This window comes from Squalius cephalus (assembly GCF_949319135.1).
Source record: "Squalius cephalus genome assembly, chromosome: 7".
NCBI classification, from domain to species: domain Eukaryota; kingdom Metazoa; phylum Chordata; class Actinopteri; order Cypriniformes; family Leuciscidae; genus Squalius; species Squalius cephalus.
The window spans coordinates 24,885,408-24,898,340 of record NC_137128.1 but is presented as its reverse complement, the minus strand read 5'-3'; the positions used below and the strand labels follow the sequence as shown (position 1 = coordinate 24,898,340).

General features: G+C 38.3%; 1 protein-coding gene across 2 annotated transcripts in view; it reads right to left on the bottom strand.

The window, feature by feature from the left end:
* Positions 1–6,217: 6,217 nt before the first annotated feature.
* The window catches only part of ivns1abpb (influenza virus NS1A binding protein b), a 9,147-nt gene continuing 2,431 nt past the window's right edge, over positions 6,218–12,933 (bottom strand). Inside the window, exons 3-15 of one of the 2 annotated variants that reach the window (XM_079876663.1) lie at positions 12,666–12,786; positions 11,392–11,564; positions 11,220–11,295; positions 10,915–11,088; positions 10,703–10,828; positions 9,829–9,936; positions 9,452–9,569; positions 8,959–9,183; positions 8,341–8,462; positions 8,132–8,258; positions 7,159–7,290; positions 6,883–7,056; positions 6,218–6,734 (exon numbers count right to left, since the gene is read on the bottom strand). In XM_079876663.1, coding sequence (XP_079732789.1) covers positions 6,478–6,734; positions 6,883–7,056; positions 7,159–7,290; positions 8,132–8,258; positions 8,341–8,462; positions 8,959–9,183; positions 9,452–9,569; positions 9,829–9,936; positions 10,703–10,828; positions 10,915–11,088; positions 11,220–11,295; positions 11,392–11,564; positions 12,666–12,776 — 1,923 coding nt within the window. In that variant the 5' untranslated portion in view covers positions 12,777–12,786 and the 3' untranslated portion in view covers positions 6,218–6,477. The remainder of the gene's footprint in view (positions 6,735–6,882; positions 7,057–7,158; positions 7,291–8,131; positions 8,259–8,340; positions 8,463–8,958; positions 9,184–9,451; positions 9,570–9,828; positions 9,937–10,702; positions 10,829–10,914; positions 11,089–11,219; positions 11,296–11,391; positions 11,565–12,665; positions 12,787–12,933) is intronic. The other variant, XM_079876664.1, reaches the window with a different exon arrangement.

Here is a 12,933-nt window from a genome sequence, read left to right as displayed (position 1 = left end):
GCGCTGTTGCTACAAGGTGTTTTTTGACTTCCTAAATCAGAGGAACTTCACAGAGGAACGCTGTGTTCACTATAAATCACGTGACAGCCTGAAGCCATTTCTTAAGCAGATCATGCACCACACGTACACATAGCTTATCTGTGTAGATGTGATTTATGACGTTCAGAAAGAAATATTTTCTAGCATAGAAAGCGTGAGGAATTGTGTCCTAATGTGACACAATACGTTATTTTTCAAAGGAAATTCTTGAAGTATTTGTTTGAATAACATCATGAAAAGAAAACTGAAAGAGTTAATGACTAACAGCTCAACCTAAAAGTTACATCATAACTATTCATTCATTCTAAATTCTAATAATTTATTCTAATTTCAGGAAAATTTGTATTTTAATATTTAGTTATCATTCTGTTCTAATTAGTTAAACATTTGAATAACAAACTAAATATTGGAAGAATATATTTCCTGATTCCAGTAACCTTTTTTTTATACATTAACTTGAATGGACGCTTTTCAGAATATTTATATATCTATTCTACTGCATGTCCAGGAAGGACGCGTTCTTAGCAATAATCATGTCACTTCTGAATTTTGATATAGACATCCATTAGAATAAATGTTCTTCACTTCTACTCTCTGAACAGTCTGCATAGTTAGAGTAATGAGTCCCAGAATTACTTTTTTCACCCATGGGATGTGGATGCTTAACAGCTTGATCAAAGGGGATTCATCTGAACTAAAACCAGACGCTGCATAATAAGTTGCCTTCTGGGACTGGGACTGTGAGCCATGCATAACCAACTGAATTGAAATACACACAAAAGAGTTTCTGACCATACACATTTTTATAAAAAAATCTTTCTGAAAGTGATTCCAACAGTACTGTTCCTCTATGTTATAAGGGGCAAAGCACTGAAAGTGCGTAGGCACCTATTGAAATCTTCCGTATGGAAGTCTATGGCAGCCCATAGAACCGCTTGCGGGAAAATAATGAAATTTGGCACACTGATAGAGGACAGTCTGAACAGTCACCATAGCAAATCTGGAGTCTCTAACTTAATTCTTCTAGTGCCACCAACTGTCCAAAGTTTCACTCATGTTTATGCTAATAACTTTTGAACCATAAGGGCTAGAAACAACTTTTTCCCACTGATTCCTTGGCTCAAGACGATTCGATTGCATCATATGACGTCATTTTGCGTCATGTAAATCTTTCCGCCATTTTGAATTTTTTTAAAAACCTACTTTTTTTAACTCGTCCTAGATGGTTGCTCCGATTTCACGAAAATTGAACCAGATCATCTTCAGACCATGGCAACAAAAAGTTATGGAATCCAAGTTGATTCATCAAACAGTTCTTGAATACCGTGCAAACTAATTTTACGTAGCGCTTGCAAAAACAGACGTAAGGCAATCTCCGCAACGCTTTGTCGTATTCAAACCAAACTTGGTACGTCATCACAAGCATGACTTGAGGCTACATGCTGCGTTTCGGCGCAGTGCCACCTACTGGTCCGGAGATACGAATAATTGTTATTTTTGGTTATAAATTCTGAACGATTTGTCCAAAAATCATAAAAGTGGTCTTGTTAGATTCAGGGCGTCATGCCGAGTTGACTGACATCCAATTTTTCCATATCGGCCATTTTGAATTTTGTACTAAAATGCTGTATTTTATGAACACATAAACGTATTGTTACAAAACTTGGTATGGGTCATCGGCTCGATGCTTTGAAAGAGTCTGAGAAGTTTCGAACCAAAATTATTTACATGCTTATAACTTTGGATTAGGTTGACTTATTTTCACGGGAGTCATCTCTTTACATTCCTGAATCCTTGCCGAGTCTAACGATACCAAACATTCTAGGTTTTGCCTTATAGTTAGCGCAAGGTTGTGAATTAGCGCTTAAAAAACATTTGCCAATATCTTCGAAACCGTTAGACCGATCGAGACGAAACAACCGTAGGAAGTTTGAAAACATAGGTCGTTGGCTATACCTTAATTCCCAAATGTACAAATTTTGATAGTAAGTGGCAAAAAAATCCAGTCAAAGTCACCCATGGGTCATTTTTTATGCTCTCATACATATAAATGTCTATAACTCGAGCAACTGTCGTGTTGCTCACGTCACATCTACGTCGTCAAGCTCAGTTTGAGTCTGCGCAGTAACAAAATATCTCATTTTGTTACTGCGCAGACTCAAACTGAGCTTGACGATGTAGATGTGACGTGAGCAACACGTCTATCTTCTAGTAGCTGTGCAAAGAGAAATCTGAATCATTCCCTTCCGAAACTTGCAGAGACGGAGAGTGTGAGTAGGAGGTGTCCATGAGCTAGGAGCAGGAGCAACTTTTGCTAAGTATTCTGATTAATTATTTTGTCATTTTGCCCGCGAACTTCTCCTCCTGTCCATATGGTAATTTTTTCTCTACTGTGCGACAGAGAGTTGCATGGTTATGACGCAATCGTTAGCCTATTTTTACAAAAACTGCTTCTACGGGGCCATAACGTAAGATACAAGGTAATGGAGCCTTTTATACATTTTCGTGTTTCTTTAGAAATAAATAATGGACAAATGGAGTCTTTAAACGCCTTAGATGTAAAGTTATTCGCTGTCAAAGTGACGCCAAAATGAATGGGAGTCAATGGAATGCTAACAGCAGGTGGGGGTCAGCTAGTGCCTGGGGAAACTTCAATGTTTTATGAAACATTGGCCCCCTGGTATGCATCGATTTACAGTGAAAGACTAACCCTTGACCTTGACGCACAACGTATTGACGAACTGTTGCCCAACCCTGTTTGTTTGAACCGCGAGAGGCGTCAAAGCTTACGCTACTCATACATCCTACGTCATACATCGTCAAGTGTTACTCTTTTGGTGCAAGTCAACTTGCGAAGGCCTTCTGGTGAGACCTTAGGGTGTGTGCGCTCACAAAACTTCTCACACGTACAGTGCGCACCAATTCTCTTTCACTTGAATGCTTAAATTGGCAAGGTTTGAAAATGCGTGCAAATGATAAACTTTCGTGACCATGCATGCAGGCTGCAGCACTTTAAAAAAAAAAGATTAATCGAAAAATCTACTTTTTTTGCCCGGCCCTAGTGGGTGAGTAATTCACTCCTTGATTTATTTATAGTGCAATATTTTCAACATGAATGACAACCTTGCGCTTGCAGCTGCTTTATGTAATAAAGCAAGGGACCAAGGCAGCTTTTTTGAGCAATGTTGCTTGGGCGCTTTCCCGTTGAGAATGTGCAACAAATTTCTATCTGCATACTTTAGATCGGTCGTGGGCCCTCCCGGCCCTGTGTCTCACCTGCACTGTAAAAAATCCAACTTACGTTTTGTATGACAAACTCAGTTTTGAAAGTTTATTCAACTATTTAACATGAAAAAAGTTGAGAAAAGTTGAGATAACTCAAACACGTAAGTTGAGAAAACTCAAAAATGTCCTGCAGCTGGTTGCCTTAAACTTTCAAGTTTTCTCAACTTTTTTTTTTTTTTACAGTGTGGTTCCCCGTTTGATGGCAACATTGCTCAAAAAGTTGCCCCGTGTATCATCACCTTAAAGGGATAGTTCACCCAAAAATGAAAATTCTGTCATCATTTACTCTCCCTCAAGTTGTTCCAAACCTGTATGACTTTCTTTCTTCTGCTGAACACAAAAGAAGATATTTTGAAGAAAGTTGGTAACCAAACGACTGATGGACCCCATTGACTTCCATAGTAGGAAAAAAAAAATACTATGGATGTCAATGGCGACCACCAGCAACTGTTTAATTACCAACCTTCTTTAAAATATCTTCTTTTGTGTTTAGCAGAAAAAAGGAAATCATACAGGTTTGAAACAACTTGAGGGAGAGTAAATGATGACAGAATTTTCATTTTTGGGTGAACTATCCCTTTAAGACGGCGTGTCAAGCTAAACTAACAAGTTCTACAGACCCAGCTTTTTAAAAAGTTGTTGAACTTCTTATTACTTAAAATGTGCGCTTATGCCGAGACGCTGAAAATAAAAACATGTAGCAAATATTTACATGGAACAACTTATGTGTCAGATGTATTTAAGAAATGCAGCTGGACGACATTTTCTGACTGTAGGCTAATGCCAAAAATACAATGCCCCCTTCCCCCCTTCCTCCTACCACTATTGATCCCAACTTCCATTACCTCTGGCAAACTTCTTAAAACTGCACTCGGTGATTCATTATATTGTAAATGAATTATTTTTCTAATCATTCACTCACATTTCAGCAAAACTCTGGAAAAGCACTGTAATACCTCAGGGCTGCCGGTGACACGTTAGGTTACTCTGATTCCTGTAGTAGGCTACTCCTGAAAAAGATGAAGATTTTGTTACACTTGAACTTGGAATAATACACTCAAAAAATTGAGTGGATTCGACGGGTTTTTTGTGGTTGTAAGCTATTAAATATAATAACAAATCCTAATTTGACCGTCATAGGAATGAATGGAATGAGAGGATTTATTTTTAATTCGCCAAACATTTCGTTTGCTCCATATAGATAAGGCCATTATTATTAGCCTACTTAAAATTAATTGATTAATTAAAGTTAATTAAAAACTGATTAGGCTATAATAATTTCATGAAATAACCGAAAGTGAATGATGAACACTTTTTTACGAAATGACATAGCTTTATTAGTCTATATGGACATATAAAATAGGAAGAATCGAAAATATTTGGTCAACATGTAAAAGAGTACAAAATCTAATTTTTCAGTATATCACACTAGCAAATTTAATTACTAGTAACAACACATTTCTGTCCTCAGATAGGCTAGCTCTCTGCTTGAGGGTGGAGCATGGTTAGGTGAGGTCTCAAGAACTATGGAAGGTCACATGATGCAAATTTACAGCTGCAAAGTTTTAAAAAAGAAAGCATGAATCACACTGCCTGTGTGAATGTGATAGATTAAACCAGCAATAAGAATCCAAGCAAATTATAAAGGATGCTATCCGGCAAACACAAAACGTTCTAAAAATGTTCTTTTTAAGTTTTATTTTTAAGTTTTATTACCATAAAATAACGTCCCCTGAACGTTCTGGAAACCAAAAATTGTTAGCTGGGTAGGTACTGTTAGCATAATGAAGTTGTGTTTCTGAAAGCACTTAATATAGGCCAGTGTTATCTACAGAAAGATAAAGTGTGATTTAGACTGGAGGCTCATTGGAGGAACAAATGAACTCTAAGAGCTGAGGAAAGCTGTTAAAGAGAGGAGAGGTGAACAGCCAACCCCACATCTTCTAGAGTTTTTATGTTGTGGGCTCTGGACTCTAACCGTGTCATTTCCTGTTTATCACACACCTGTTATTGGGCCGACTGTCAGCACATTCATCCTGGTAATAGAGTGAAAGAACAATGTATAATAGCAGTCTGTAAATAGCAGTGTCAATACGAGCAAGCATTTGAGGCATTTTATGTTATGCATTAGAGTCTTTAAATGCTGTGCTCACAGGCACTTCCTGTCTTATGTAAGAAGCCACAACTATGAAAAACGGCATGGCTCTTACATAATCCCCTCAAAACAAAACAGCACTGAAAGGTTTTAGTGTGCTGTTGTATTTGCTAGCTAGATGCTTTTTATATATAAATAACTTCAAAATGTGGTTGTATCATTAAAAGTATCAAGGTAAATGTTTCAAGACCCTCAGGGGGTGGAAGTAAGTTGAGACACCCAATCTACTTCAAGTTGAAATGGTTTATTTTTGCACCTTTTTTGAACCAAAAGTAAAACAAAATCATTTACAACATTTCAAATGAACGAGATGAGACATTTATTGGTGTTAAGTGGCATTATCATCATTGGCTTCTTTAGCATAAAGCAGACATAGATAAGCATCTAGTTAAAAACAAGCCTGTGGCACAGATTCATTCATAACTGAATGTATGCTTGTCAGTATCATATATTAGACACTTAGATAAGTTGTATAAAAATGCTATAAAAAGGCAAGATACAATTCCACTGAAGCATTGTGGTTCCATTTAAGATGAGTATTCTGTAGTCTAAGACTTTCCAACTATACATATATAGATTGTATCTTCAATAAGCAAGGCCATCAATAATCATAATCATCAAAAATCATCATCAAATCACTCATAAGCACTGCGTCTGACTGCAGCAAGTCATGAACCTTTGCCACAGTTCATATTATAACAATCTAATAAACCTGTTCTCGCTACATTAACCTTACCGTCTCCATTTTACCCTTACATTTTACAGGTACTGGCTTTGATAGTGAAACAACAAATAAAAAATAAAATAAAAAGAAAGAGAAAGAAATTTATTTACATAGTAATTATGCAATATGCAAAGGTTTTATGTTGCTTTGGGCAACCCTATATGAGCATCTATCAGAGTTCTCTCTCCTCAGCACCTAAACAAACAGATGAACATCAGTCAAATTCAATCACATCACATAATGTGTCAGACTGAGGACGGGATCCTGACACCCTTCAGTTCTTAGCTAATGCCTCTATAAACGGGCTCCACTCATTCTTCTCTGGGTCATACACCTCCATGGTGTTGAGAAACTCATTGCCATCAAAGCCCCCGACAGCACAGAGCACACCGTTCACTACAGCCAGCCCTGCGTTGCTTCGTGCTGACGTCATGCTGCCTAACATTCTCCACTCATTATTGGCTGGGTCATAGACCTCCACACAGCGCAGAGCGTGAGAGCCGTCAAATCCTCCAACCACAAAGAGCTTCCCTGAAAGCAGTTGGAAATAACTTGATGAAGAAATGAAGAAAAGTCCTGAATTTAACAAGCTTAAGTAATTTTCCTACCAATGAGACTTATATAACCATGTTGGACTAGATGGAAATCTATACACCACCTATTTTTTGTCTCCAATTACCTTCATACACAGCCACACCAGCCCCACGACGGGCCACGTTCATGGGGGCCACCAGGGTCCACGTGTTGTTGTCTGGGTTGTAGCGCTCTACTGAGTTTAAGCAGTTCCAGGACTCAGCACCACCAATCACGTATACAAATCCATTTAGCTCGCACACTGCCGCCTGGTGCCTCCCTAAACACAGAAGATAGACAATGAATGCACAGTGAACCACACGTTCAGATTTGTACAAAACAAATCAAAGTCACTTCAGAACATAAAAGTGAATTGACATACTTATGTTGAGGGGTGCACAGCTGGTCCACATTTTTGTCACTGGGTCAAAGGAGTCACAATTCTTCAAACCCTTTCGGCCACAGGGATCAGATCCACCCACCACAAAAAGCTTGTTTTGCAAGGAACACACACCTGAGAAGAAACAAGAAAAGCGATTATTATTTACCCCTTAATCAGAACACCCCCTGTTTGATATGTCCCTACTAGTACTGATGATATTGTAGGGTTTTTTTTTTTCAGTCTTAAGATAATATACAATCTATTTAAATTACGTTTCCCCTGTTTTTACTAATGAACAGCGCATAATATTATATGTTATTTATTACTATATTACAATAATATAACATACTGTAACATAATAAAGTACAGTAATATTTATGTGGAGACAAAATAATAAAGCAAACTAATTTTTTGTTTTGATGATTGACTGAAACTGACATTTTGAACTTGGTCAAAGAAATTAATAAAACTTGGTACATTATCATTCAAAAACGCTGGGTCAGTAGTAAAAAAAATTTCCATTAAATTGATCTAAAGCGACACTAAAGCATTATAATGTTACAAAAGATTTCTGTTTCAAATAAATGCCGTTCGTGTGAACATCGAAGAATCCTGAAAAAAAAGTGTATATCAGTTTCAACAAAAATATTAAACTGATTTCAACACTGTCACTGATAATAAGAAAAGTTTCTTGTGCATCAGATCTGCATGTTAGAATGATTAATGAGTAATATTTTTTTACTGTATTTTTTAACATTTGTGAGCATAACAAACTTCTTTCAAAAACATTTAAGACTTTTGAACTGTAGTGTAACTCAGAAATGAAATCAAATTTTCCAACTCTTACATAATTTAACACAGAAGTTTCAATCAGACAAAGTAGTACAATGACTTGGTCTTTAGAACGAACAAAAAGCTCATTCAAATCCATTACAAATATTCACTGTATTGTCCGGCAGAAAGTGATGCATACCTGCATTGCAACGGTTGGTGCGGAGCTCAGGAACTTGAGTCCACTCGTCAGCCTTGGGGTTGTACATCTCTCCACAGCTCAGCTCATCTGAGTGACCGTTGGAGCCGCCCATCACATACAGCTCACCCTGAGAGAATAACCATTCATTTAGCTCTAATGACAGCTCCAGCAATGCTACTTTAGGATTGGAAACCATGCACTGTCTTTACCATTAGCACAGCCATCTGGAAGCGAGCCCGTGGAGTGCGCATGGGAGCAATGAAAGTCCAGCAGTCCTTCTTTGGGTCATAACACTCCACTGTCCTCAAGCACTCTTCTCTGTTGTAGCCACCTGGACAGATAATATGTACATCACATCTTCACAAACCTGTGACCTGCTCCTGTTTCCATCTATGACAATTTGTTGTGACATGCTGCTATCATATGTGGTTCCTTTGTTTTGGGATTTGCTCTCCTCCAGCTCCACCACTATCGACACTCTGAATGTTTGTTTTACAAAATTTGCATGAATGACATTATATAGCCCACATGACATCAGTGCATGTTCTGCTCTGATAATAAAGGCGAAAACTGAAGAAAAAATAGATTTAAATATGTAAAATTATAAATGCTTAAAAGCATGTTGAAGGGAGCTGAGAAATAATACTTTTACTGGAAGCTAAATGTAACTTAATTGAGTTAAAAGTCTAAAAATGCAATAAGTTGTATTGTTTCCTTTAAAAAAACCTTTTAAATATATAATTTTGGTGATCAAACAATGAGTTTTGGGGATACAATTATTGTCTACAGGGTGACTAAGGATTACTTCATTCTTTGGGCATGCGTACCTGCAGCAATGAGCTTGCGGTCCAGTTCAGCGGTTCCCAGTCCTGAACGAGCGTAATGCATGGGCTTTAAAAGCTTCTCCTGTAGATCTTCTGGTTGAGTCTCGAAGCTTGGGCTCTTCAGCACACATGGTGTAGCAGATGGGGAAGTATGAGGACTAGTGCGGCCATGCAGGGAGATCACACACAGTATGCCTCTCAGAACAGCCAGACATAGGTATGCATTGTCTGCAAAAGACATCTAGTTAATTTAAACACTAAAAACTGGGTTCTCACTAAAATCTAGGATTTTTCTAGTAGATACGGATAAAAAAAAATTCTCACAAACTGGAAATTTTAGAGCTGAGTAAAAATAAAAATGTATCACTTTAAGCATGAAAATCATGCTTAACTTAATTTCCTGATCTAGGAAACATAGCCATAGGGACCCTGCATAAATAGCATTTTCTAGCATGAAAGTTTAAGAAAAGGGATAGGTGAAGCACTATCGACTTACTGGTGGTCTTCTCTGATGCAATGTACTTCCATTCGTGCTTGTTGAACTGGCTGAAGGAGGGAGAGAGGCTGCCAGAGGCGCCTGAGCTCATCTCGTCTCTCTCTCGAGGAGGCTTCTTCTGCAAAACCAAACCAGGCAGCTCTAAACCTGCCCAAACTTCACCCCCTACCTCTACTGCATGCATACAGACTTGGGGCCAAAGCTTAAACCCATTCCATCCAGTGCCAATACCACCATTTAAGGGGTAAGACAGATGGTGGTTTACTGGTCTGCCTTTTAGTGCAAACCACCGGAAACATGATCAAATGGCAGCCATGCTATTTTACAGCAGAGAAGGCAGCGCACTGGAAGGGGAGGACTGAAAACCAGTCATGTACCTGCACAAACTGGATGTGGTCATCCTCAGAGCTGCAGACCTCTGCATGCCCCTCAAGCAGGCTCCCATCATGTAATTTGTGATCTGCTGAGTAGTACAGCGTTTGCACCTGCAACAACAAAACACCAACAAGACCCATGTGGGTGTTTCCATAACAAGAACAAAGCAATGTTCTGCCTTGTTCCTTGAAGCAGTAGAGTCAGCTGCTATGAGGGAGGCCCTTGATAACTGTGTGCTGCCTGGGCCTTAAGGGAGCAATGACCTTTCGCATGTCTGCGGTCACTGTGATTGTGGAAATTGCTGGAAGGAGAGATCGTTCCTACAATAAGTTACTTCACTTTGGGTCAAAGAGCTATCTAAACAAATGATCGCTGCACAGTGGGATTGGAAAAAAATCTGCAAGGCTCTCAGGAACACTGCACAGATGGGAGCACATGGCTTTTGGTAGGTTGACTTAGTACCACTGATGGTTGGAATCTTGCATTCTTCTTCAGGGCTGGACAAATCTGTTGTTGGTGTGTATACTAAACCTACAGGAGATATGGGGAGATCAATGGGGAGGACCAGCAATTAGAATCAAATTAATAATAGTTCAAAAAGCCCTGTTGGGGAGAAAATGTTAAATCACAAAGTCAATACAGTCAAGGGAACGAAAGCGAAGGGGGAAGATCAGACTGAACATAGTTAGTTCGGCTCACCTGGAAAACCGTTCAGTTTTTCAGTATTTTGAGGAGCACGTACTGCAAAATTTACAAGGTTAAGGGCAAAACTTTGGGGACAGGGGAAGGGGGGAACCCGAGTCAACCTTTGAACAGAAATTCAGGAGACATGAGCAAAGTGAAAGGAAAGGGTATGTATAAAGCCATAATACTGACCTCTTCCATTAGTTTCTCCAGGGGATATCCGTTCTTCCACAGGCTGCGCTGCACCCAGCTTATCACCTTTGAGTACAGTTTGCCATTACCCGGCAAGTTTAGGTTCTCCTCTAGCATCACTTCCAGCTATATAGACACAGTTATGAATGGAATTATACAAAAAAACATTTAGTAGTAACCGATTTTAAATAGATATAGATAGACAGACATACTTTTAGCCTAGGAAGTTTAAGGAAATCATCCTGTTCTGAGATCTCCTGAAGATGGTCCTGGATATAACCATCAATCTTGCCCAGAAGCCGCCCATCAGCCATGCAACTAGCAAAATTGCGGTATGAAATGGCACTTTGGGAGTCCATTTTTGATAGCAGGTAGTCTCCACAGATCTGCAAAATAGGATTCAGGATATCAGGGAACAGTAATGCAGGCCATAGGTCTGTGAAAGCACTATATAAATGCAGTCCATTTACCATTTAATACATTAGAGAATTCTGACCATGTAAATGCCTGTACATACCTGTCTGACCCTCTCCAATTTGAGCTTCTTTGCTGCAGAATACACGTCTCTGACCAGATCTGTATCTGCCTTCAGTCTGTCAACAGGGGAATACATGGATATATGATACCTGTATGTCCTTGACATTATAAATGTGTAATAAAAAGTTTAAATGCCAAGTGAATATATGTACTGCGCTGTGTAGGCATAGTTCAGCAAGATCTCCACAGCATCAGGGTTGAGGTCATCAAATTTAACCAGTGAAATCCCACCCTGTGGCTCAGAGTCAGCATTGAAGATTTCAAAGAGGCAAGGACTGCAGCAGGCCAGCACAGCCTTATGGGCCATAAGCTCATGTCCACAGACCTGCAGAACCACCACCATTATAAAAGAATGTTATGAGTGGGTACAGAGAGCCTTATACAACAGTTTGGGGTCAGTAAGATACTTTTTGAAAGAAATTAATATTTATTCAACGAGGATGCATTAAATTAGAGCTGCTTAATTAATTGTTGTGATCTTGATTAAAACTAGGTCTATTAAACCTTTAACAAACATACAAATCTGCAATGACACTGCCGCTGAGACGGAGAGAGTCTTTGTCGTGGTATGAAACAGTTTCACAAACAGCCTTTTCAACCACACACAGTATCATTATTTCTCTGTTACAATGGTTCAATTTATCACAGAAGTACTGGGATGAAAGTGTATAGTTTGGATATAAACACTGGTCTACAGTAGCGGTAAAAATAAAGATCGTTACACCAGTAGGTGGCGACATGTGACTTAAATTTGTCATTGAATTGTTCATTCAAGAGATTTGTTCAAAAATGCTGATTCATTCAATTGAAACAAGTGAAGTAAGTGAGTCATTGAATCATTCATTCAAACTTTAATTCATCAAAATGTTGTTATCTATTTAGATCTCCCTTTAAAGCAAAAATAAATAAAGTTCTCCAGAATCATGCAATTCTACATTAAATTGATCAAAAGTGAAAACAAAAGACATTCAAAATGTTACAAAAGCTAAATAGGTCAAATACATACTGTTCTTTTGAACTTTATATTCATCAAAGAATCCTGACAATTTATTATAACAGTTTCCACAAAAATATTATGTTGCACAACTTTTAAACATTGAGAAATGTTTCTTGAGCAGCAAATCAACATAAGAATGATTTCTGAAGGATCATGTGACACTCAAGACTGAAATAATGATGCTGAAAATTCAGTTTTGCCATCACAATAATAAATTACATCTTAAAATATATTAAACTTGTAATAATATTTTACAATATAACTGTTTTTACTGTAGTTTTGATCAAATAAATGCAGCCTTTTGAAGTTCATTTAAAAACAAAGTCTTACTGATCCCAAACTTTTGAATGGTAGTGTACAGTATATCTGTATACATGTGTACCTTATCACAAGGCATGTTTATTTTTCCTGAAACAAAGAGGGTCTTACCAACAGTCTGACATCACAAAACTGGCCGCTTTTACGCAAAGCGTTCATCTTGGCCACAGTAGAATCAAGGAAACTCTCATCTTCAAATATTAAATATCCGTTGGGAGTCATTTTGATGAATCTATAAAAGTCAAGGTGCATGGAGGCAAACAGCAAAATGAGAACTGCTCTTTTAGCATTTAAAAATATGTGAGGAGGAGAAGGCCCACATGAAATCTGTGCCGTTTTGTACCACATTTTCTGCAATGACTATGTGGGGATATTGGCG